General features: G+C 38.5%; 1 protein-coding gene across 2 annotated transcripts in view; it reads right to left on the bottom strand.

Moving 5' to 3' along the window:
• The window catches only part of ITPR2 (inositol 1,4,5-trisphosphate receptor type 2), a 271,369-nt gene that overhangs the window by 186,173 nt on the left and 58,747 nt on the right, over positions 1-26,449 (bottom strand). Inside the window, exons 10-16 of one of the 2 annotated variants that reach the window (XM_082784799.1) lie at positions 17,151-17,195; positions 8,332-8,486; positions 6,812-6,911; positions 6,514-6,674; positions 3,031-3,172; positions 2,094-2,252; positions 1,008-1,180 (exon numbers count right to left, since the gene is read on the bottom strand). In XM_082784799.1, coding sequence (XP_082640925.1) covers positions 1,008-1,180; positions 2,094-2,252; positions 3,031-3,172; positions 6,514-6,674; positions 6,812-6,911; positions 8,332-8,486; positions 17,151-17,195 — 935 coding nt within the window. The remainder of the gene's footprint in view (positions 1-1,007; positions 1,181-2,093; positions 2,253-3,030; positions 3,173-6,513; positions 6,675-6,811; positions 6,912-8,331; positions 8,487-17,150; positions 17,196-26,449) is intronic. The other variant, XM_082784800.1, reaches the window with a different exon arrangement.

The raw sequence follows: 26,449 nt of genomic DNA on the forward strand, positions 1-26,449 counted from the left end.
ATTGCACTGGAGTACACATCTACAGCTTTTAAAGCTGCCTTTTAAGTCTCTGAAGTGACACAGTCAACAGCAGTGAGAGAAGATCTGGCAAGACCTTCTGTATTCAAAGGAGTCATTCTATGTAAAGCTAAACTAAGAAAGCTGCACTGCATGGAAATCTGTTTCCTATGAACCTGCTTCTACATAACAACACAGAATTCTGCAGTATTTACCTAGTTGGAGCTAAAATGATGCACCAGGGCCTTGAGCAATACCCTAAATTGCTAACAGAAAAGTGGTATTCACAATTACTGAGGATAGTATTTGACCTTCAAAATTTCTTATATTCGTATTACTTTGGTACTTCTACAACTGAAAAATCTAATGAAAAAAATAAACAATTTTCCATTAAAAAAAAAATAAATCAATTTACATTATATTCTATCCTAAAGCTAATAAAAAAATTCTGACTGAGCTAAGTTCAAGGCCAGAATTTTTCATTTGAAACAAAATCTGGTCTAGAACACATGTTCACCATCCTAGGCCCCTTTCAGGTCTGACTTGCAATCAGTACCTGCAGAAAAATGCTTAATAAAAAAAAATGCAGAACTGATTAATAAAAGCTTAGTTAAATTGACATCTATGTCATTCACACCAAGATTATTAGCAGGAGAATGAACACAAATAGCAGTTTTGCAGAGGAGCAGAGTTATGAGAAATTAGAATTTCTATTTGTTTATCTGTCCCAATCTAAACTAAAGCCATTTTTCAGAAGTGTTTTGCAAAGTATAAACCTTGCTCTTCACCAAGCTCTTGTTCTGAAATGCATGTATTGTCAAATTGTAAGAGTTAAGGGTATTTCTGATATTTTCTAGAAGCGTTCATGTATTTTTTATTCTGCAACATCAAAGAAAAATCAGCAGGAAGAAAGACACAACATAATAATGAATAGCAGGCATATTCACTGCTGCTACAAATATAAAAGCCTATCAATATAGAAAAAGAATATTATGTGGACCACTTCAAACCTTGGCTCTCGATTTCTCCTGAGTAAATTAACAAATGTCTCTATTTCTTTAGCTGTGATGTGTTTCTCTAGCAGTTTTCTGTTGTTGTGCAGCAAAGCTGTGATGGTGTCTTCTGCCAGAATGTCATAACCAATCTGGGATTGCATGACACAGAAGTTCTTAGCAATATATTCCTGAAAAAAAAAAAAATAAAATAAAATAAAATTGCATCATCACCTGTTAAGCACTCGTGTTTTTCTTTTAGAATCAGAAGAATCTACCTCTCAATTAACAATCAAAATAATCCTCAAAACTTTTCTCTCTGAACTGGCCTGAATGAAGGAATATCTAAGCACCTCAATTATATACTCCAGGAAAAAAGATATAATATTAGGTTTGACTAGCTTTTCTTATTCTTTCATAAACCGAATAAATCCATTAAAATACATATAAAATTCAAGAAATGGCAAACATTTTTTAAAAGAGGCAAAATGAAGATTTGTACAGTTTTAAAAAACTCCTCTTCCCCCTTTCTAACCCCTCCCAGACAGAAATATTTGTGAGTAATATTAGAAAGAAAACAAAGAAACCACACATAAAAGTTCAATCTTTTATCTTCAGCCCCTTCACATTTAAAAAATTAGTGATTTTTTTCTGTGCTGCAATGTGCAAAGTACTTGATAACTTGTTCTGAATTATATCATATTCATTAGGAGTCTCCAGAAATGGAAAAACAGGCTACCTGACAGAATAACCTCTTGTTTGACTCATAGCCATCACTATATAAATATTTAACAGAAACACGTTTTTTTTAGCTTTCCCACTTCATAACCCAGAGTCCTTGAAGGAAACAGTGAACCTATGACATTCATTGCTGATCACTCCATTCATATAAAAATGCCTACAAAACAAAAGCACTATTCCACAGCATGGGGCAATAATAAGTGAGTGACTTTCTACTTACTACTAATCTACACAGAACCCAGTCCTTTCACCATCCCCAAGGATTACCACAAAATCACGCTTGTAAGTACAGAGTGCAAGATCAAACCCAGGATATATAATTACAGAATTTAGGGGAAAAAAAATATCTTGAATACCACTGACCTGGTTCTTCCTGTAGTCCTGCTGGGAATGTCTGAGAACTCTGTAACATAACCTTAACATGTATTTGTATGGGGCATATCTCTGGTCACCTAGGTCTTCAAGTCTCAGCATTGATCCTTCACCTTTGTCCTTAAAAGGAGCTTTGAGGATCCCAAATATCTGTTCAAAATCAAAAACACTGAGGATTAAAATCAAACCAAGATTTTTCCTTAACCTATAGCTGTCTATGCCCACTAACAGAATCAGCACAAGGCCCCTACTGACCCAAGTCAGAAGTGAATCACTGTATTTATTATCTAAATATTACTAAATATCAGGGGGCAGTGACTATCTCAGACATTATAACTTATGTGTTTAGCTTTGTATTTTCCTACCACTTTCTCTTGACTGTTATCTCCAGCTTAAAACACTGTAAGTTAAGTGCCTTAACTTTAGCTAAATTAAGAAAATGGAGAACAATTTTTTTTTATTATTATTATTTTTCATTTCAGTAACTTAAAGGAATATTTTTATTAAAGGAATATTTAAGTCACTTTCAGTGACTTAAAGGAATATTAATTCTGATTTACATACCAATTGGCCCTCAGACAAAGTCAGGGATCCATAAGGGCATCAAAATTTTTTGTACAAGGAAAGCACTTGCAGGATTGGGACCATATAAAAGGCTTGTTTCAAATTTGGTCAACAATTTGCTAACAAATATAGTTTTAAAAGTCCTCAGAATTGCATGAAACCAACAGAAAGTCCTTTGTGCTTCTACGTGATTCACAGACCAAGAGGTGAGCTTTGATTAATCAGTTTTATATATAAGCAATCCAATTAGACATAAATCCAAGATGGCATAAACCAGATTACCTAAAACACTGATTTTATCAACTCCCTCTATCTTACAATCTATTTGTAAATACAAGCAAGTTATTAATACAGTAGGGTATACCTGAGCCAATATATTTTGTTCCCGCATTAATTTTTGTCTTTCTCTGTTTGGCTTACTTATGACCACATCCAAAACTTCCTGCCCGTTGTTAGGTACATCAGCAACAAAGAAAATCAGATCTTCTAATAACTTGGTTACAAACCTAGAACAGACAAATCGTTATCATACAGATTTATTCAACATATGCTAGAATTCATTAAGAAAGAAAATCACATTTTAGAACAAGCTTTATCTAGCACAATGATACTTCAACCACTGCAAAGCTAAGTTTGACAGGTACATAAGATTTCCAGGTCTCAGATCAGCATAAGCTTGAATCCATCATAGGTGTTTTACCAAGGCATTAAACAACAACCAAATGGAGAAAGGGAGAAAAATGCAGGATGCTGAACTCATGCAGAGTATTCAGAAATCCAAAATCTATACCAGTTGGCCTCAAGGCCCAGAATCAGCAGAAAGACACTCTTACACAGCCTAGCAAGTATTTTTACTGGTAAATTACTAATATTGGCCCATGAAACAAGATGATGCACTTACTAGAGGAACAAAAACACACAATTTCCCTACCAACCCAAAAAATACTGAAAAATGACTTGGAAAAAAAAATCCTTTATTTCACCCCCTCTTCGGGGGTGAAAATACTTGTCAGAAGGAAATGCTAAAATGGACAGAGACAGTAACTATTTCTTCTTTCCTATCTTCAGGAAACACAGAAAGAAATAATACTAAGACTGGTCATTGCTATCTTGGTACTAACATACCTTACCAGGTATACATAGAGAGAAGCATTGATGACCACAGATTTCAATGAATCTTGCTTAAAAGAACTAGCAAACTTGAACAAACAAAACCCAGCACATGTACTCTTTGGAAGCATTTGAAGTTGGCTAATATTTAGTCTGTAATTATTAAACATGTATGCATGCTTTGAAAGCAGCAGGGAGATGCTCCATAGATTTTCAAACACATCTCTACACAAAGTTTCTGTTACGCACAAGAAGTCTGGGCTTTTCTGCTAAACCCTCTGACTGAGATTTAGCTTTAAAAATCTCAGCCCACTGATGGCTGGTGGAAAATAGCAAGGTTCACAAAACAACCTCCCTCCCTAAAAAAAAAAAAAAAGAAAAAAAAAAAAAAAAAGAAAAAAAAAAAGACAGGAAAGGCCAGTATAGAGTGAAATAACCAGGAACAAACTCTTGGAATCCTTACTTACCTAATCAGGAAGGTGGTAACACAAGGAAACAAACGTAATTTTTTTTCCAATGGAAATTACAGAAACAAACAAATAATGACGTTATCCTGAAATCACTCTGAAATGTTTGATGTGTGTGTTGTACCAATCCATCAACCTCAGGAATTGACAATACTGAACCGCAGTGACACAGCAGTGCAAGGTTAATAGAGGGATGTCACACCTTGATTATATTGTATCCCTTTTTGGTTCTCCTCAGTAATGAAATGTTTTTCAACATTGAGTACCAACACCTTAGCCATTACAGATCTGCCTGTTAAGATAAATCCTCCATCTGATATTGAATCATCTGTTCTAGTTACTACTGACAAAAGACTATGGACTCAACAGACAGCATAAATTCCATTTTATCACCAAAAATTAATGTTTCCAGCAAAAAATTGTGCATGATGCATGGCAGAATACAAGATAGAAATTAACACTGTCAGAGATGCTGTTTAATATTCAGTTTTACCAGACAGGTGCAAACAAATAGCTAACTACATCACTTACATTGGGATATATTTGGCTACAATGTACAACAAAAATCCGTAATTCAGGGGTGGGTGTAAAAAACAGACGTTCTAATAGCGCTCCAGTTAGAGCATGGATGGACATAAAACGTAAACACTAAAGACAACAAAATGATGTAAAATAGGAAAGGAAACCAGTGAAAAACAAAATCATAGAACACCCTGGGTTGGGAGGAACCCACAAGGATCATCAAATCCAACTCCTGGTGCAACACAGGACCATGGGAAAATCAAGCCATATGTCCAGGACTATTTTCCAAACACTTCTTGAACTCCAGCAAGCTCAACGCCATGACAACTGCCCCAGGGAGCCTGTTCCAGAGCACAACTACCCTCTTGGTGAAGAACTTTTTCCTAAGACCCAGCCTGAACTTCCTCCAAAACACAGCCTCATGCTATTCCCTCAGGTCCCATTGCTTGTCACCAGAGGGAAGAAATCAGCACTTCTTAGAAGCTAGAAAGGAAAGGGACAATTGTGGCAGCCACTCAGTCACTCTAAGACCTTCTTCTACTACCCTAGCAGTATGAACATGCAGTACAGTTCCTGTATGTTGCCCACCATACAGATGGCTTTCATGAACATGAGAATCAAATCCAGTGAACCCAGACATTACAGCTCAGAAGTGGCTCATTACACAAGATTAAGGCAAACATTTTGCATTTTCTTAGGGAGCTACCTATTTATTTATGTAGCCAGTGAGCTAGGGAAGTGCTGTTTACCACCATTTTACATACAAGATACACAGAGAAACCTGAGGTGCAGCAAAGATCTGACAGAAATTGAATAAATTGAGTCTCAGGCTACCACTCTCAGCATTAAAGCATCCTCTGGCAATCACCTGTATCTCCACACAGGTGCTATGAACTTGCACCTAGGGAGGAATAACCCCAAGGGTCCTGCACCTAGGGAGGAATAACCCCAAGCACCAGCACAGGTTGTGGGATGACCTGCTGCAGCTCTGCAGAGAGGGACCTGGGAGTCCTGATGGACAGCAGGCTGACCAGGAGCCAGTAGTGTGCCCCTGTGGCCAAGAAGGCCAGTCAACGGTATCCTGGGGTGCATTCAGAAGAGTATTACCAGTAGGTCAAGGGAAGTGATGTCCCCTTCTACTCAGCCTGGTGAGGCCACGCTGAGAGTACTGTGTCCAGTTCTGGGCTCCCCAGTACAAGAGGGACATAAAACTAATGGAGTGAGTCCAGAGGAGGGCTACGAAGATGATTAGAGGACTGGAGCACCTGTAGTATGAGGACAGGCTGAGAGAACTGGGCCTGTATCCTGGAAGAGAGAAGACCGAGGGGAGATCTCATTAATGTATATAAGTATCTGGGGGAAGGGTATCAAGAGGATAGAGCTGATCTCTTTTCAGTTGTGCCCAGAAACAGGACAAGAGGCAACAGGCATAAACTGAAGCACATGAGGTTCCGTCTAAATATTACAGGGCACTTCTTTACTGAGGGTGACAGAGCACTGGAAGAGGCTGCCCAGAGAGGTTGTGGAGTCTCCTTCTCTGGAGACATTCAAACACTGACTGGATGCCATCCTATGCAATGTGCTCTAGGTGATCTTGCTCAGCAGGGGGGTTGGGCTAGATGATCTTCAGAGGTCCCTTCCAACCTCAGCCATTCCGTGATTCTTTGAACGTACCCATTACTGTTACACCGTGATACCGTAAGTAAACAAACACAAATTTAGGAAGGAAAAAAACAGAACTCACTAACCTCCTTTCATTCTGGGTTATTGTCCCATTCTCCAGCTTTTTAACAGTTGATGCTAAAACTTTGTTTGCATCATTGGCGAAGTCCAAGTCTCTGACCTCGGACAGAGGAACTGACACAATGGCAAAAGCTTCCTTGTCCTCTTTGGTTTGGCATGTCCCAATCTGCAATAGCGCTTGGTTTAATATGGGTAAGCAATTGTCTCACCTTTACCAATTATGCATATTTTATACGTTGAGATGACCAGCAGAGAACTTCAGTAATGAGGTTGGGATTCCAACCCCAAGAAATTAGTATTTACCTTCAACATCACGGGCCTCTCTTCATCAGTATCTATTGGAATGCTAGTACTAGTAACCCAAGTATTAGTGCATAAGTGCCTCAGTCGGACATATGAGTTCCTAAAGGAGAACAAAGGAAACAACAGGATAGATGGATCAGTCCTCAGCTAAACTAGGCAAGATGGGATTCAGTGTAACAAATGACCATGTCATGAGACTTGAGAGTCTGAATCACACCAGACACTCATAATAAAAGGGTGAGGAGGACCTAAAAGTTACCGTAGCACCTTTTCTCTTTGTCTCCCTCTTCTTTCTGAACTACAGCATAGAGCTGTAGCAAAGACAGCATCATGGAATTATGCAGAATGCTGTTCTTAAATATTTACATAAGCTTAGGAGTAGTATTCCTTACAGAAAGAAAAAATAAAAATAAAAAGGTGTTTTAAAATCCTATCTGAATAGAAATACATTTAAAGAAGAAAAAACAATTATTTTCTTATTATTTTTTTCTGCAGAGTAATGAACCTGTTCCACCTGTCACAGCACAAAAGCCAGAAAGTAAAACTGACCATAGTTTCACAGCTTCACCATTATGATCTGCAAACCTTTGTTCCAGAAAGCAAGCGTTTATAGTATCAGTTCTCAACTGAAAATCAAGCGAACAAAGAGCAGACATGAGATTCTTTTAAATTTTTTCCATATGATAATTTGTGGTATTATCAAAAAAGCAGAGCTGAGAAATCAATTACAATTTTTACTCTGAATTCTACTCTTTCATATATTCACTGTAGTCTTCACTTACACACTTTCTTCCATGCTGATGGGCTTTGAGTACTCAAGTAGGCAAATGATCTGGTACTTGCTCTGCTAAGTTTTACACTTTAAAGCTGTATTTACCACCATTTGCAGGTACCCAGCTTTAAAATCCACCCTCATAACCACTAGCCCCAAGTGTCTGCATGCCCATTCAGTCACAACCAACACTGTAACCTATCTAGCCAATCTCAGCTAAGCAACACAGTTGAAATTCCAAATATTCACAATTAAAATCCAGAAAACACTTCCTGGCTTAATTTGAATATTAGAAGTGTTCAGTGGCATTATGACCTGTCAGGGAAAGAGCAGCACAGGTCACCATACACATTATTTTGTTGTGGACAATTCAGTTAGATATACTAGCAGTGCAGTTTTTTCAAACAGAGCACAGAACTCAATTCTGTCTTCATATATACCTATGCAACATTTAGCCTATTATTTTTCTCTTCACAGATTCTCTTTAAGCATCACTTGTTCTATCCTTATAATTATTTTACCCAGTCACAGCAGCAATATCATGTTTTATACATCTCTTGTTTATCCATGAACACTCCTCAAATTTTAACTGAAGGATAATACTTGCTTGTGTTTGATTTTTTTCTACTTTACTCACCAGCATAATACCAGGAAGAAACCTTGTCAATGTAGGTTTTTTTGTTTGTTTGTTTGTTTGTTTGTGTGTGTGTGTGTGTGTGTATGTTGTTGTTTTGTTTTTTTTTTTTACCTTGGAACCAGGCAATCAGCTCTCTGAAGAGTGGTGGCATCCAGTTCAAAGAGAGATGCGATGTCATTTCCATGTGGCACAGAGACCAAAGTATACATAATCTTCTCCCCTGCTTGGCGTTTCTTCTTTGAAGCAGGAAGGTCGCCGTCTCTCTGCTAATTAGGCACAAGGGTTATTTGCTTGCATCAGGGCCCATTATAAGTTCTCCAATTACCTTGTGGACAAGTAACAAGTAATACATGTGAATTTTTTTATTATTTTTTTTTTTGTACATTCTAGTACGAATGTACCATGACTGGCTTTGGAGTGTGTAGCACAAAGGATGCACTTTGCCCCAGGCACATGGGGTCTCAGACAGTCATTATAACAACAGCAGGTCACCAGCTACAGAGAGACTGCAGAACTGTATATATTATTGCTTGACACCTACAACTTCAAAAACCTGCAGCAGTTATAGACCTTTCACTCCCAACAGATGTAGCTATACAATGCTAGTTTGGAAAAGGCCAAGTTAAAAGAAGAGAAGTAATGAAAATTGGATTTTTAAAAAGTGAGGAGGGAAGTAAAAAAGTGAACAATTTGCTTATTTTCACAGTTGTTTTATTTAAGTTTGCTCTTTCTTTTTTCCCCTCCCATATGGTCAGAATCAAAGCAGCACACCTTCCACACAGGAAAAGCCAGAATATCTGTCCTATTAAGGCGTACTTGTTGTTGGAAGGGGGTGTTGTGGGAAAAAAAGCACTAGATAGATTGCATTAGAAATCTTAGCACAGGCTGATAATGCATTAGAGGCTGGATCCAACCCAGGTCTGAGCAAGCCCACAGAAACGGAAGAATTTCACACCTTTAAAGGAGCCTAGCTTTCAAGAGACATTTACAAAGTTTTGTGTGGTGTCTGTGTTGGTGTCTCCAAATAGGTATGTGCATCAAAGAAGGTGATCTTCCTCCCCCCACCTGCTAGAAGTCCATGGGAATTCTGTGATCCAACACCACTAAGCAGCCATCTTCATCTTAAGTTACCTACATACCCCTTGGCTTCACAGACTCTAAATGCTACTTTCTCTAAGCCTAACCTCACCTATCTTTGCTTGAAGAAGCAATTCAGAGTCTATGCCCATAACCACACAGCAACAAGTAGAATTACTGGCATAAGTAAAAGCTATTCCTCCAGGGTGGAATATACATATTACACATATTACAAGAGACTAATAACCAATTAAGAGACAGACAGCACAGAGCCTTTCTCATACACAAAACATATTGTGAGAGTAGAAGGAAAGAAGAATGAAGAAAGCCAAAAGAGAAAATCAAACACTGGAAATCTGAAATACTATTACAATGATTTATGGTGCACCTCTAGGGAAGAGATGTAAAAAACAATGCAAAGAGGCTAGACTGTACTTCGTTTGTTTGCATTAGTACTTTGATTAAAACTCAACTGTAAGGGATAATCAAGGGCAAAGCTTTGATTATTCATATTGCCAATTATGCTACAAAATCAAAGATGAGTGAAACTCATCTAAGTAAGAAATAACTAGTTATCATCTCATTTCAAGGCACTTTTTGAATCCTTCCAAAACATCAATTTTTTTCATTATCAGGCCTAGAAAATGCCAGCTTTCCATCCCATTACTTTTTCAAAGGAGAAACAGTAAGAAAAAAACAGGAAGAAATAGTCTCAAAAATTCTACTTAGGTTCATCTAGTCATTAGAGTATTGTCACTCATTTTTGAGAGGAATGCTTGCTGAGACAGGAGAAACATCCCCTGTGTCTTGCAGAACAGCAAACTTTCATCTGGCAGTCCTCACATTCTCTTGTACCCCAGACCCAAAAAATACTAAACAAGATCACACATAGAAACTTAACCTGTATGTGAGGATTGAGAAAATAGCAAAATTTTTTGTCCACCAACATTGGTGATTTCCATATATATTTTTTTTACAAACTCAGGATAAGATCCAAAGTGGGAAGGCAGGCAAACTACAGGTGAATGCTCTTAAGAGCTTAATAGGTAGGAGTGAGAGTCTAGCATCAAACAAAAATCTACTTCCCAAATTTCCAAACAAACTGGAAAACTGGAAAATCTATTTAAAATTCAAGACATCAGTAAAGGAGTGAGGAATACAAGACAGTTTAGAACAGCATCCAAAATTGCTAATACTTCCCATAACTTACATCCAAAATTAATTAGGTTTTCCCAGAACCTACCCACTCTACTATAATTTCCAAACTGAAAAGGATGGTATGCAAAAAGGCAGGACACTTCAAATTATTTTTTTTTTTCCCTAGAGTTCCAGGAAAAATCACAGACCAAAATATGAAACCATACTCTGTTCCATGTTGTGAAGTTTTTTTATATTCACTCATTACCGAATGCCTGACCACTCCCAACAGGCCATTAAGAATGAGCACATACACACACGTGCAGGTTTCTATGACACGCAGCAAAGTGAAAGGCAGGTCTCCTGTGCTGAAGTAGTTCAAATGAACCACTAGTTCTGCAGGGAGGTTCATCCTGCAGTTTGGGGCTGACTTCGCTCAGGCATGAGTCTCCCCAGCCACTGTATAGATGCTGTTGAGCTATGGAGTTAGCTCATTAGGCCTAAATCCAGCCAACCAGTCTTGGCACTTGTCAAATCAAACCTGCCATATGAGCAAGAGCTGGTTTCTAGTCTATAAAATGAAAAGTCCCTCTCAACAGAGGGAAAGACAGTGTCTGTAATACTGCTAACTGCAATGCAAAGCTTAGCTGAGCAAAAGCAGACCCACACAACAGCTGTATAATAATTCCAAACTGGACTCCAGAAAAACCTCAGAACTCTCTTTATAATTTAATTTTAGGATCTCAGACACCTCACAACCCAACCTTCATAATGAGTGCCATGTGCTAGTCACTGAAAAAAAAAAAGTAATGGAAAGTGACCCTGACCTTGAGAGCTCTGAAAACAATACATGTAGGGAGTGCATGATAGAGATACAGCCATCACATATGAAAATACAGACTTAAATTTATGTCTGAATTTACATCTGAGTGCATGCACACGTGTGAGAACATACATGCTCGTACACAGAAAGTTTCTCAAGATTAAATTCAGTAAGCAGACATCAGAACCTGCATTTAGTCTAGCCATTATTAAATTTGCTGATGAGTCTATACAAGGAAGTTGAAAGAAGAGGAAAAAATTAGAATATTTCAAATGAATTAGACAATATGATCAGTACAGAAGAAGCACTGCATTCCTAAACAGAACAAAACAATGACATTTGCACAGGTAAGAAACGAGCATACAGGCAGATGCAGCCAGCAAAAACTGATTCAATGAAGAAAAGGTACGGTTGTGCAAAGGAACTCACAGAAAGAAAAATTCAAATCAAAGCAGTGTGAAGAAGAAGCCAATGAACAGTTTCAGAGATGGTGGTGATGATAGGGTCAGTGGCAGCCAAAGAAAGCACTCCCAAGACTTTTTTCCAAAAAAAGTAGGTGAATTACTTGCTAGGAGTACAGAGAAAAAGTGCAAGAACTGTGAGTAAAACAATTCCACCAAATAGTAAATTCATTAAGGAAAAAAAAAATAGTTTTGGTTGTCCCATACTACTGACAAACTGGTCACAAGTTGTAGCAATTCAAATTAGATATATGCCCACAGTGAAGATGGTGGAATCACCTCACTCTGTAGTTCACTGGTTAAATGACCCATGAGGATCTGGGAAATGCCGATTCGTTTTTCTACCACCTGGCAGGATCTGGACCTTCATCTTCCAAAAGAGATGATTTTTTCCATCTAAAAACCATATGGTGCAGATAGCAGAGGCAGCCTACTCTGCCTAACAAAACCCAAGCATCCACTCAACTAGAAGTACACTACTCACATGTACAACAGGACTTTGCCAGGGGGTATAAGGGAAAATGCCCCTGCCATATAGCCAGTGGTAAGGGACTAGTGTTAGAAAAGCAAAGGTTGAGAGTTCAGAGGAGATATACTTAGTGAAAACAAACAGTCCTTTTGGTGAAGAGTGGCAATACTGATCCAGGCTACCAGCAAATGTCATAACTCCTGGGCTACCACCACTGACTTGCAGTGCATCACACTTACTTAAAAAAGAAGCTTTAAAATAAATCCAGCACAAACATACAGTGTTTGCAATTTGAAGGGCATAATTGGTGACAAAACCTATACTGCAATTAGGGGCAAAATAATCAGGCTTGTCTTTCTTAGGACTTGTAGCCTTGGAGATGAGCCTTCTTCACAGCTCTTAATATAATTTGCTAGTAATTGTAACCAACCCCATGCTCCCATATTATTCATCTCAACTAAGTATCATACCTAAACTTCAGATTTACGTGGAGTTTTGTTTATGAAAGGGCCTTCCTGCAAAAAAAAGTGAAGAAAAAAACCCTGGAGAAAAAATAATAATATAAAAACATGTCAGACCAGGAATACCTTTCCTTTTAGAATGCAAATCCAATCTACAATTCCAATTGGTAAAGACACCTCTTGTGGCATAGAGACAGACGAGGATAATGCCCTACTCCTGAATGAATACCTTACACTGCACTACAGATTTCAGCAGAAATTAAACTTAATAGCAACCAGAGTTCTGAAAATGCCTGTTAAATCTAGTACACTGTGGTATCTCAGTATGTTAACCCAGTTTAGGAGGCTCTTACAAACCAGCATTTTCACAAAGCAGTAATGTGAACAGAACTCCATAGGTTAGATGATTTAAAAATGCTATATGAAAAGAAAGTCGAGGAAATTAATGGCCAGCCTTGCTCCTGCATGTTACATAGCCCTGGCAGACAGCACAGCAGTTAGCCTTCTATGACACCTTCGCTGTTGACTCATTTGTGAGTCATCGCATTTTTAGCAGAGACATCACGTTGCAATTCTGTTGTTAAGAGCCAGAGACATTCTGTAAGAAACAATGTATGCGTTTTCAGAGCTGATTCAGACCTGTGTGCAGCAGCAGAATAATAATAATAATGTGCTGGCATCTGTGTCTCCCCTTCTCCCCATGAGTGCAGAGCCTCTCAAGTGGTCTGACTGCTGGCTTTATATAAGCAGAGACACTGCCATTTTAAAACTGATTATTTTTATTTTTATGTTTTTCAGATTGCTTTTCAGCCTCAAAAAAAAAAAAAATCCCCAAACCTATTTTAATTGTTTTAACTGCATCACCTGTGACACACATTATGAAATTTTAATTAAACAAACTTAGTTGCTGGAAGGTAAATAAAAAAAGAACTTAGAGTGTTTATTGGGAAAAAATAATTTGGGATGGAAGCAAGAAAGAAAACATTGAATCACAACATTGTATGGCATTCATAAATATAGACAGGAAGAAGTCAAAAGGTATGTCAAATTGGACCAAGAAACCCGTGGCAAAACTGTCCAACTTCATTACAAGAAAAGTAAATGCATACCACTCTCAATCCTAAGAAAAATCTCAACAGTAAAAAACAGTTTGGAACTGGTTAGGACTAGCACTCTCTCCCAAAATTGCAGATGAATGGAGCTAAGATAGCTATCCAAAGATAGCCTTTTAATACTAAGGTGCTAACAAATGCTACGTTCCCATCTGTTCTTGACATCATTTCCCCAATGTTTATGGTGTTCTTCTAGATGCTGTACATTTCTGTGATTGGAAATAATAGACTACTTTGCAGCATAAGATACACCAATTTGGGATTTAATGGAAACTATAACAGAGCACTGCATTTTGATGCACTATACGTTACAATCTCCTAGTCTTCTAGAGAGCTGGAGAAGTCCCTCTTACCCTTCCCTACCCAACATGGCCTTTAAATCAGAGAAAGGTCTTCATGCTACAAAAAAAAAAAAATCTTCTGGAATTTAGATGTGGGAAAAACACATACAAGAATATTAATCAACTCAATGCAAGGCTAAATTTTACCAGAAATCAAAGCAGTGTTTCACCAGACAATTTGGCTGAAATCTCAAGCAGCAGCCCATAAATGTGCAAGGAACTGCAGCCCAAACACAGCTTGGGAACAAAAGTCCTAGTCACTTCCAGCAATATTTATGGTCTCAGCAGCCAAAACCCTTTTAGACTTCTAGTCACTTAAGGCATAAAAGATAGACTTAAGCAGAATGAGATGCCTATGGCCACTACTGTACCATAGAAAATTCTTCTGCATCGTTGCTTCCTAAAATTGACAGTTGCCTAAGCAACTGTGATTGAGACTTGTAAACCGGGCAGTGAACATGCACAAGAAGCCCTGTCACACATTTATAGTTAAAGGTTGGCACAAAACACACAGATGGCTATGCCTCCTTCAAAACCCAGCCAGCAGAGAAGGAACTGGTACCCTTTTATCCATCAGACTAGCAATGAAAAGCAAAACAGACTGCAGGCTCAGTTTCTTCCTTCATCTGAAGATATTCAAGTATGCCTCTCCATTTTCCTATGGCTCTAACTTCAAATTATGCTGGGGTAGGTCCACTTCCATCCCCCCTCTAGAGCAGATTTACTTCACTGGCAGTACTTCAAAATTAATTTGTTCAAAAAATGAAAAAGATGATGCCTTTGCAGTGAGTCAGGCAATCACCTGGCTGAAGAAACGCCACATGAAAACCATGGTACAAGAAAAGCTTATGTGATCCATGTTATATGAATATTGGATACAAGACTGACATAGACGACCCTTCAAGAACTCCAAATACTGTAAGACTGCCACACTTCTGAGGGACAATTCAAAACACCATCATTGTAAAATAAGTTTCTGCACAGGGATGTGAAGCTTGGCTACTCAAGTTGCTTGAAGTCAGGATGAAGACTTAAAATAGCCAGTGCTGACTCATGGTATTTCCAATGTGACTGTAAAGGAGAGAAGGATCCAAAGGATTTCTAGCATGCTAAAAGCACCTGTAGGCTTGGATTTATATGGAGGTGTTAACAAAATTTATCAGCTGTTCTTTCACAGAATGTTTTTCACATGAAGTGCTGACTGTGTAAAGTAAAATTTCCACAGAGAACCAGTTTTGATTGTCATTCAGTTTTGATAACATTTTCAAAGACAATATTTGCCTTATCAAATTTCTCTGGTCTTGGTTTTTGGTTGGAACCAACGCTCAGGAGGATTACGCCAAACTGTTAGAGCAGTTGCCTTCAACGTTCATGTTCATATTACTCTTGTTCCTTCTAATTACCCAGCCCAGAGAATATTTAGATGAACTGGAAATGCTGCAATTGCAGACTCTATATTATATCCAAATTACTACAGCATGGTACAGTAGGAGTGGGCCCTTTGTGATGAGGATCTAACATCTACCCTACACATCTTTTCATATGTTTTAATTCAGATTAGCTCTAACCTAGTTTTGTGGGCTAGGCAGCCATGAGAGCCTAGAGCACATTAGATACATTCCAGATGTGCGTCCTTTAAATTTGATCAACAGAATACAAGTTTACACACTCTGAGATTGCTCCGCAAAGCGAAACGTAGTGTTTTAAATAGGGAATAATTAGGTGATTCAATTAAGGAAGTGCCATCATGATGTGAACTAAAACATTAATGCAGATGAGATGTATGAGAACCCAGCTCCACTGTTCACAGCATGAGAGCATGAACCCAAGCACTTACAGCAAGCACCGTATTCAGTGGATGTTCTAGACCTTATCTCGACTTCTGTCAGAAAGTTTTGGGGGCTTCAAATGTCATTCCAGTACCAATGAGAAACAACTGTTGGAACTCCTATATTTTCATGAGAGAAAGTTCTCATTTCTCTGGCCAGCTGAGCTGTTACTGCTATATTACTATTTATACCAAATACCACATAAGGCAGAAAACCAATGTTAGCAACTCTTACAACAGTCTCCATTTTTATTAAAATTGCAGTGCTGGAGGCAAATTATTATGTAAGAATTTTGGTTTTCATTTAAAAAAAAAAAAAAAAAAAACTTCCCCATCCAGAGAAAAACTTGAAAACGTGTCTGTTAAAAGAACAAAAGCCAGAAGGCAAACAGAAATAAATCGAATAGATTTTTTTCTAAGAAGATCTCAGTGTTTTCCTGGCAATATCATGAATGTGATGGAGGAATGATTCTTTCTTGGACTATTTGTTTAAGAATAAGATTCCCTCATTAGTTAGAATTAGCAAGCACACTCTTAGCATTGTAAAAGCAGACAAATACCTTTACCTGTAATAGCTACAGACTGCCTGGAAGCATCTGTCTTCACATCCAACCCATCCGCATTGCAGCAAGGACAACTTAGGTCCTTGTGATGGTATCATGTGAGAGTTTCCTGAAGTTTGGCATGGCTCAGCCTAAGCCTGTGCCTGAATATCTCCTTACGTGTACTCAATACTGGTAATGAAAAGAGTCTCAGCATGTCTTCAGATTTAGGGCCATGCTTGACTGACAAACGTGCTCTGGGGGGGCTCATCTCCACTAGCAGAGCCTCTGAATTGATGCTGGTACATAAGTAACCAGAATTGCTTGTCTGGTTTACTTGCTGAAGAGTGGTGGTGTTTTTGTCATAAGGTAGCATGCCTGATTTGATAAGTATTAATATGCTTACTGTCTGCAGTTTCTAAGCAGAACTGAATTCTAACTAATGCCAATTTGATGCATAATTTGCATAAGATTCCTATCTCATCCTTTACACAATGGAAAACTTTCTGTAACAACAGTTCTGAATTGCACACTAGCCTATACAGGATACAGAAGATAACCCCAGCGGTTGTGACATGTAACTACAGCGAAAGCCACAAAGGACTTCCATATGTTGGACTTTATTAGGTTAAGGATACAGTATCTCCCAGATTATATGCAACATGTAAATTTAACTTACCAAAGCTTTTCCTCCATTATTACCTTCTGGATAGTGTGGGTTAAGCTGGAAAAGAAAAGAAATCAAAAACTATCTTGACAGCTTTTAGACATTTCAGAAACAGGGGAGAGGGTTTGGTTCAGTACTCAGTTGTGCATTTACCCTAAAAAAGAATTGTGGACTATTTATAACTAGTATAGCAAAAACAGTATGAGAATTACCGATTCAATTTCTGAGCAACTTACTGGCTACATCCTCACTTCAAAAAAGTGCATCATACAATAAAAGTTGTTAACTCAAGGGAGGAATCTCAAATTAAATTAAAAAAAAAATGATGGACAGAAAGCACAGATAGTTGCTAATCTAAACATAGCAAATTACAGTCATCCCATCATCCCTACAAACACACAAACACTTTCAGGATTGACCTCGAGCAGATGCATTGAGACAAAAACTAACACGTTTCAAGTCTACTGAGATTTTACAGGAAGACATAACTCAGAATAAACACCTCTGAAACAGGAATGGCAATGCTACTATAGACAAGTGTTTAACTATGTGATTCTGCTTAACCATTATTAAAGGTGATAATATTTTCTATGTCATACCAGTACTATCAAACATCAATTAATAACTAAAGTAGGATGAGATGCCTGGATGAAAGACACTACTACCAAGTGTAAAGCATTACTATTTAAAAGTGTTCAATACGGTTTTACTTTTGACAAGGGGAATACGTAAACTAAAAGATGACGGATTATGTAGGCAGACATATACTCAAATAAAAAACTACACATGAACCTACATACTGGCTGGACACAAAACCTTTCAGGATTTCGCTTACATAATGAAATATTTTTACCTCAATATTTAATTTATTCCCTGACATAGGATATGCCTTCAAAGCATTGAAAACTTTGAACCAAAATGAATAGTTATAAAAGGTAATTCAGTTTTTAAGCAATGACAGTGTACGTACATCTTACAGGTAAGTACAGCCATTTTCTTGGCATGAGATTAGCATTAACAGCGAAGGGAAGACCCAAAAGTGAATTACACAGGGCAAGCTGAATGAATCCCAATAAAATTTTTCAATACCACATAACTGTCATACATTTAACATTACACAGAAAAGTGCTGTGAAGGATGTTTTTTTGTTTGCTTGTTTGTTTTTGTTGTGCGGGTGTGTGTGCCTGTTAGCTTGACCACAGAGCCAGGGAAGCTCATGGAGCAGATTATCTTGAGTGTCATCACACAGCACTTGCAGGGCAACCAGGCGATCAGGCCCAATCAGCATAGGTTTATTAAAGGCAGGTCCTGCTTGACAAACCTGATCTCCTTCTACTGATAAAGTGACACGCTGGGTGGATTGGCAAAAGGCTGTGAATGTTGTCTACCTTGACTTCAGCAACGCTTTTGACACCGTCTCCCACAGCATTCTCCTCAAGAAACTGGCTGCTCTTGGCTTGGACTGGCGCACGCTTCGTTGGGTTAGAAACTGGCTGGATAGCCGGGCCCAAAGAGTCATGGTGAATGGAGCCAAGTCCAGTTGGAGGCCAGTCACTAGTGGCGTTCCCCAGGGCTCAGTGCTGGGCCGGTCCTCTTTAATATCTTTATCGATTATCTGGACGAGGGCATTGAATACACCCTCAGTAAGTTCACAGATGACACCAAGTTAGGTGCATGTGTCGATCTGCTTGAGGGTAGGAAGGCTCTGTAGGAGGATCTGGATAGGCTGCACCGATGGGCTGAGGCCAACTGTATGAAGTTCAACAAGGCCAAGTGCCGGGTCCTGCACCTGGGACACAACAACCCCAAGCAGAGCTACAGGCTGGGAGATGAGTGGTTGGAAAGCTGCCTGGCAGAGAAGGACCTGGGAGTACTGGTTGATAGTCAGCTGAATATGAGCCAGCAGTGTGCTCGGGTGGCCAAGAAGGCCAACAGCATCCTGGCTTGTATAAGAAGCAGGGTGGCCAGCAGGGCTAGGGAGGTGATTGTCCTCCTGTACTCGGCTCTGGTGAGGCCGCACCTCGAGTACTGTGTTCAGTTTAGGGCCCCTCACTACAAGAAGGACATGGAGGTGCTTGAGACAGTCCAGAGAAGGGCAAGGAAGCTGGTGAGGGGTCTGGAGAACGAGTCTTATGAGGAGCAGCTGGGATCGTTGAGCCTGGAGAAGAGGAGGCTCAGGGGCGACCTTATTGCTCTTTATAGGTACCTTAAAGGAGGCTGTAGCGAGATGGGGGTTGGTCTATTCTCCCATGTACCTGGAAACAGTGTGAGGGGGAATGGGCTAAAGTTGCACCAGGGGAGGTTTAGGTTGGATATTAGGAAGAACTTCTTTACTGAAAGGGTTGTTAGGCACTGGAATGGGCTGCCCAGGGAAGTGGTTGAGTCACCGTCCCTGGAGGTCTTTAAAAGATGGTTAGATGTAGAGCTTAGTGGTATGGTTTAGTGGAGGACTTCTTAGTGTTAAGTCAGAGGTTGGACTAGGTGATCTTGGAGGTCTCTTCCAACCTAGATGATTCTGTGATTGTTTTTTGTTTGTTTGTTTTGTTGTTTTCTTTGTTTGTTTTTATCTATTTTTTTTATCAAGTTTTCACAGGTCTTATTGATATTCTATCATTTATATCCCTTTACCCCAAAAATCCAGCTCCTCTCCACATAATGAACCCAAAGAAGAAGGAAAACTTTTAGATTCTCCCAAACTTACTGAAAATACCTTTGCTCTGTGTCATGCCTTGATGCGTTAGCACAGAAACGAACAATGGGTTATTCTCCTGCTTTAATTTTAGTGTTCACATTAGCTACCATTACCCTCACAATCCTAATTTAGAGCCTGTTTTCCTCCCTGCATTGACACCTATCCCAAATACTGTGTTTTGTTCTTCCATGACATTCTCACAGTTTCCTATCTCCAGCTCCCACCTACTTATGTTATACAGCAACAGAAATGCAAGATGAACACTGAACAACAGACAGCTAGAAGATCCACATATACACATTCATATTTATGTACATATATGAAAAAAATGTTTTCATATAGTTTTATTAGTTTTCTCACACTTCTTTCAGCATTACTTTTGTTCACCTAGCACCTTAAAATAATCCTAGTTGCCCATTTTGATAGCCAAGCTGAGTTCTGAACTTTTGTTATTCCACCGACAGCAGAGAAAATAATTAAGCAGTGCTCCTTAGTCACATAAGACCACATACTTTCAACAATGGTGCATAGAAGGTACAGAAGGCTAAATTTAACCTTACCTTCAAATTCTGCTTGTTGTAAGCAAGCCAGAAAAAGTCTGAGCCATCTCAGGTCTGACACTACACTCAGCACAGAGAGCTGTGCACTGAGGACTGTATCTTCAAATGAAATAAGTCTATGATGTTTCATTAAAGCACTCGTGAATACAGTTGTCTACTCAGCATGAGCTGGGCCTTGAGTCTTGCTATTCTTCAACTGTTTGCCCTCAATATAATAATGCTTTTAAAAATATATATCTACAACAGGAGACACAAGGAAAATCTCTCTCCCACGCCACTTCTTACCAACTTAAAAATGACTAAAGAGATTGTCTTCAAATTTCCAAACTAGTTCTCTTGTGGACAGAGGCTGACAGAGACAGAAGGTTCAAATGAAAGATGAAGTACATCCTTAGTAATGTTTTCTTCTTGCCCCACTGTAACAAAAACAACAAAGCTAAAGAGATTTTGTTTAAAAAAAGTTTGAGACGCTGACCTTAAATGGTAAACACAATGGAATGCAGTTTTAGGGCTGACATTAATGGCTCCCTTTTCAGTGCAGCAGGCGCTATTTTCATTTCAGCTGAGGTTGTTGCCACTGAACACCTCTGAAAATCAGACTATTAGCTATTATCCTATACTATATTTCTCCAGGTAGAGAGGCATAAATCATGTAGTGTTGTATGGCATATTATACCTGTTCTGAGTCCTTTTCAATAACCAAGTACAACATAAGGAGCTAAGGACACACTGATGGTCCAAAACCTACTGCTTTTTCTGATTTATATAGTATCACCTCTATGCTCTTCTAGGAGCCTTCTAAATAAAAGAATCCTTGAAAATAACAACATTAATATTTTTTTCTTATTGCTAATGAAATTTAGTAAAATCCTTTTCAGTTCTTAAGAAAGCAAATAAGACTACCATGCTAAAATGGGTCCATTTCAGCTTAGCAGTCTTTATGCTTTTTGGGGTTATCGGACGCATTGGAGTTGCAGGGTTCCTGAACTATAGCTGAAATACTGTATATTTCAGCCAAACACCACTGGAAGGTGCATGCAGTCAATACACAGAAAAAACATGATGCATTCTAAACCGCAGAGCTCAAGCAAGTAAATTATATAAATCATTATTATAATAGCTCCATTATGTGCTTGTTGGGTTTTGTGTGGGGTTTGTTTGTTTTGTTTTTGTGTGTGGTTTTTTTTTTTTGGAGTGCATCTCCAACAGCTTCTTTTCCAATACAGAATAATTCACAAATCCTAATCATCCACTGCTTCTTTTTCAACATACATAGGGTGAGCTTTATATATACTTATTTGTTTATTTTGCCTTTTCCTAGATATGGAAGGAAGAAGTATCACAAATGAGAGTACAGCTTCACCATGACTGACAATATTAAAGATCATTTCATCTTATGGCCAGCTCATGATACTCACCATATCATCCTAATGCTCATCCATGATGTAAGGCCACATAACCTAACCACCTGAGTAAATAGCAATAACTACATGGTGGTATGAGAGGTGCCATCAAGTAACACAGACTGCACTAGCAGAGAGTAACCAGAGAAGAGCAAAAGAGAACTAGCATTAGTGAAGCAGTGAAATGGCCACATGGCAAAAAGTGATGGAGTCAATGTGGCCTAAAGATTACATGAGATGGTAGGTCAGGGTAACTGATAGCACTTTGTTCGTCATTCACTCCACTGCCACATAAAAGCCCATCTCTGTTACAGGGATTTTACAGTTGGCGATGCTAATGTAATCTCCTGTCACAGCTCAAACACCAAGGATTTACGACACCACAGATAATTGATCTTTTTCAGTTACTTATACATATGAACCCAGATCCAAGTCTACACATCCTCCAGCCCAATAAAATACACTAAGCTCCAGAAAATGGGGTTATCACACTTGTTTTTTCTTTTTCATTCTAGCACCAAGGAAGACATGGTTTTATATGCGTGGGCCAACAGTGCACATTGACTCACGCTACATGAGCTTTTCCTTGTACTAAGGTCCTATCACCAGCAGTACAGTAAGTACCACTGTAACTGCCAATGTAATTTGCACAGTATAGCTCACAGGAAGTAACTGGGACCTAAATTCATCTTGGACTTCATCTACAGGGCAAGCGTAGATGAGCGCTTCAAAGCAGCCTAGCGTAGATGAGCACTTCAAAGCAGCCTAGCAAACTCATCAGGAAACAGGGACAGTCAATACCATGACAAGGCTGCCACAACTATGCAAGACCATATTTTAAACACTAAAATCATTGACTATTTTGGCATTTTTATAAAGATTTGCACCTGAAGAGAAAGTAATACATTCTTTTAAATCTAAACAGAACTAGCATTTACTTGCAATTGTGTAACAGGGCAAATTCCCAGCTTGTGATCTACACAGGGTATCTGCAAGAGCCTGAAGGCTGGATTCATAGTTGGAGATGGTCCTCCTGGGTATGTAAAAACTTGTATCTCAGATAGATTTCAGGTTCTGCCTTTGTCCATGGTAGCACTTAAGAGAAGATGTATGAATGCATATATATACCAATATACTCATACTGTGGGAGCACCAGGAGGTCCCCAATGTGTTTGACAACCACATAACAAAAGCCAGCTTTAACAGTTGGAAAACAGATGCACACAATGTGTTTAACCATTTCTAGTTAAAATTATTTGGAGGTTTGTAGAAGAGCAAGGAATCAAATTCCTGAATTTTTGCCTACTGTCCTCACAACAATCTTTCTCTTGTAAAGTTTGCATAGGAGGAAGTATCAACTTGCAAATATGTGTTTGTGTGTTATTTCTGGTAGTTGGTGTTCAGAAAATATAAGTGCCCTGCTAATCCTAAGAGGTATCTATCCTGTTAGATCGAGTGCCGTAAGTCCCAGACTCTTTTAACTCTACTGATCATTAAAGGCAGTCAAAATTATTCCTTAAAGTTTTAAATACGTAAGATTTCATGTTGCATTATCTCCTCTGAGTTTTCACTATTGAGTAGAACAACTTCTCGCTAATACACTGCTCTAGGTTTTTCTTATAGTTTGTTTGTTTTGCATCGACACAAAGCAAAATATGCTTTACAGTCCAACAAGTGAATTTTAAGTCTCAGTCTATACTGTAGGCAAACAGTTTGGAATTTCATATTAATATTAAATGCTTCTTTCCTAGACAGAGATGCAAGGGAAGTACTCAAACAGCCTATTTTTGGACTCTCATTTACTTAGGTGAGAGGGGAGTTTGGGAAAAAAATACTCACGCTTATTTTAATCGAATTTTGTTGACTATGACTAGGTAAAGGATATTTAAAATCTCTTCAGTGAAGGAATCAGACTGCCAAATTTCAGCTAAAAGAGCATTTTAATAACTTGACTAAAAACAGCATTAAACAAAGAATTAAAGGTTCTAATTAAACACATAAAAATAGCTTCCATTCCATAGCCAGCCCATTAACACTCAGCCTATTTGTTACCCAACCAACAAGGTCAATGCTTAAGGAAAAAAAAGCCACCACAACAGTCAACTTTTCAAATCTTTCATCTTCATTAGGCTTGCTTGGTTCTTTGCTATGTCATACTGAATAGTTTTCAATAAATCCAAACGGACTTTCACATAATTTCAAAGACTTCAGTGGTATTCAAAAACTCTTGCCATCTTATTAACTTGCTGGAGAAAGAGCAGCTGTAACTCTACCTAGATAAGCTTCATTCAGTACTGCCACAGCATCTGGTGCTAAATTCCTGACAATCATAATCTGAGGAAAGTTTTAAGATCTCAAAATTTTAGGATTGCATTTTGCTGCTGTTTTGCTTACAAGCCCTGTCTTAGCAGATCAGATGAGTTTCCAGGTAGGGCTCAGAGACATGAATCCTTCATTTGGCTTCAGGTGCCCCATGCTGCCAACTTAAGTGGCCACAGGTACTTTGCAAGGGAACCCCGCTGAGACTAAACTATCTGCTTGTCAAAAACAGGAATGAGAATAGGCTCCGACACCTTCCTGAGCCAACTGCTCACTCTTGTTCTAAGATTAAAGGATAAGTCATCTTGAAGGCATTTTTAGTTGCTGTATAAGCAACGGCAGGCCTATCTTTTGGTATTAAAAAAAATAAATCCTCATCTCTTCAAGGGTTATGTTCTAAATATTAATATTCCCTGTGACTTTCAGTGGCCCTCCCAGAAATAACTACGAATGACTGAATTGGACATCACTGAAACTGTTAGAGTTTTTTTTTTAAAAAAAAAAAAAAAGCCTTACAAACCTTCATCAAGCACCAAAAATAAAGAAAAAGAGGCACTAATATAATTTAATAAAATCTTCTCAAGTTACCCTGAAATAATAAGGAAATAAAATGCAATATAGAACAGAAGTGTCTACATTTACTGTTTTGGAACACATCAAAATGCAATACCAGCAGATGTTGTATTTTTAATAACAGAAACAGTCCTTATAATGACTAAATGACAAGTGCTGTGTTTGTGTCTTCCTATTTCTTCTCCTACAGCTCAGATCACCCATAAAAACACTGCTCAAATGCAGCCAACTCCACATAGGACCCAAAAGGTCTAGCTGAACACAGGCTCACAGACCACCACTGCAAAACCAGTATGCCAGAAGAAAAACCCTTCCTCAAAGATCTGGATTTCTGAAGGTATATGCACACTGACAACATGCAAATGAACGCTGTTCCTAACTTCCAGCATGCTTGAAACAAGTTGAGCCAAGAAATTGAGCTGCATCCCCCATGTTCTTAAAAACCTTTGTAAACCTGGCCCTGGTGTTGCTAAATTAACAGTTTCTAACTTTGTCACTTCAACAAGCCACGTTCAAGTCAGGTTAAACTGGCCCTGTAAATCAGTAATCTCTTCTCTTCCTTTAGTCTCTGGATCTCTTCCATCTCTTCACACATAACTGTAAATTATTCTGCAGTCCTTACAGAGCTTTAAAACAAAACCATGTGCCTCCTATGAGACAGTGAGAAGCATAAATAGGGCTCACAGTGTTGAGTTCACCTTCACGTGCCTTTTTCTTACAAGACCCTTTAATCACTGAGCCCAACAAAATGGAACTATCTGTATACTCTATTAACATTTAACAAAGACTTTGGGGAAAAAAAGACTCCAAAGGAAGATTTTGAAGCAATCTCCAGGTAAGGAGGTCCCACAGTACCAACAAACTAAACGTGAGCAGATGCATGAAGGCCTTGGTGGATGCTGCCATCTCCTGGTACCTTCTGTAGTTTGCAAACTGTTACCATTGAGCAAAAGGTACATGCACATCTGTTAAAAGCCCATTTTTATCCAGTTATTTTCCTTACCATTTCTAAAGGCAGAAGGAACGACACTAAATTTACCACTGTGCTTTTCTCCTTTACACTATCTGCATTACTGCTTGCCTCCATGCCACCCTAAAAAAAAATACCACTTTTTGCTTCCTGAACACAAAAGATACCTGCCAGTACTCCAATCTCCAAAACTTAGGTATCAAAAGGCCTAACTTATGGCCTTCACACATTTAATCTCAGTTGCATTTAAAAAATAAAAATAAAAATCCTATGCAGTAACTCATTTTCCACCACTGTTTAAGAAGATGAAAGAAAAAAGTCCCTAAAACTACAGAGAAAGTTTCTCCGAGGCTCCATGGAGTTAATCCTGGTGTACAGCCTCCAGTTTAAGAACTGATTTCCCTTTCACATTTTTTTTTTCATCTTAGCTAATGCTGAGGAAGCTATTACTCATACAAATCTTTCTGAAAATCTCATTAAGTGCTTTGTTTTCAATTCTTGTGGCAGCAAGTTCCACTTCTTTACTATGTGCTGGTCAGAAGGCAAGAAATTATTATTTTTTATTAGTATTAACTTGAACATGTCTTGGCTATCTTCACCATGACCCAAATCAAGTGATTATTACAACAGGATTAAATTTATTACAAATAGTTTGGCTTTGTCTACCCAGATAAATGCATATTATAATGATATAAATCACATGGCAAGCTAAGATTTTTAACACCGAGGGAGATATAAGACAGAAATACATTTAAGAGAATGAAATGTAGAGTGACATGATACATGAAGAAATT

Source organism: Aythya marila, assembly GCF_965140915.1.
Source record: "Aythya marila genome assembly, chromosome: 1".
Classification (NCBI taxonomy): Eukaryota; Metazoa; Chordata; class Aves; order Anseriformes; family Anatidae; genus Aythya; species Aythya marila.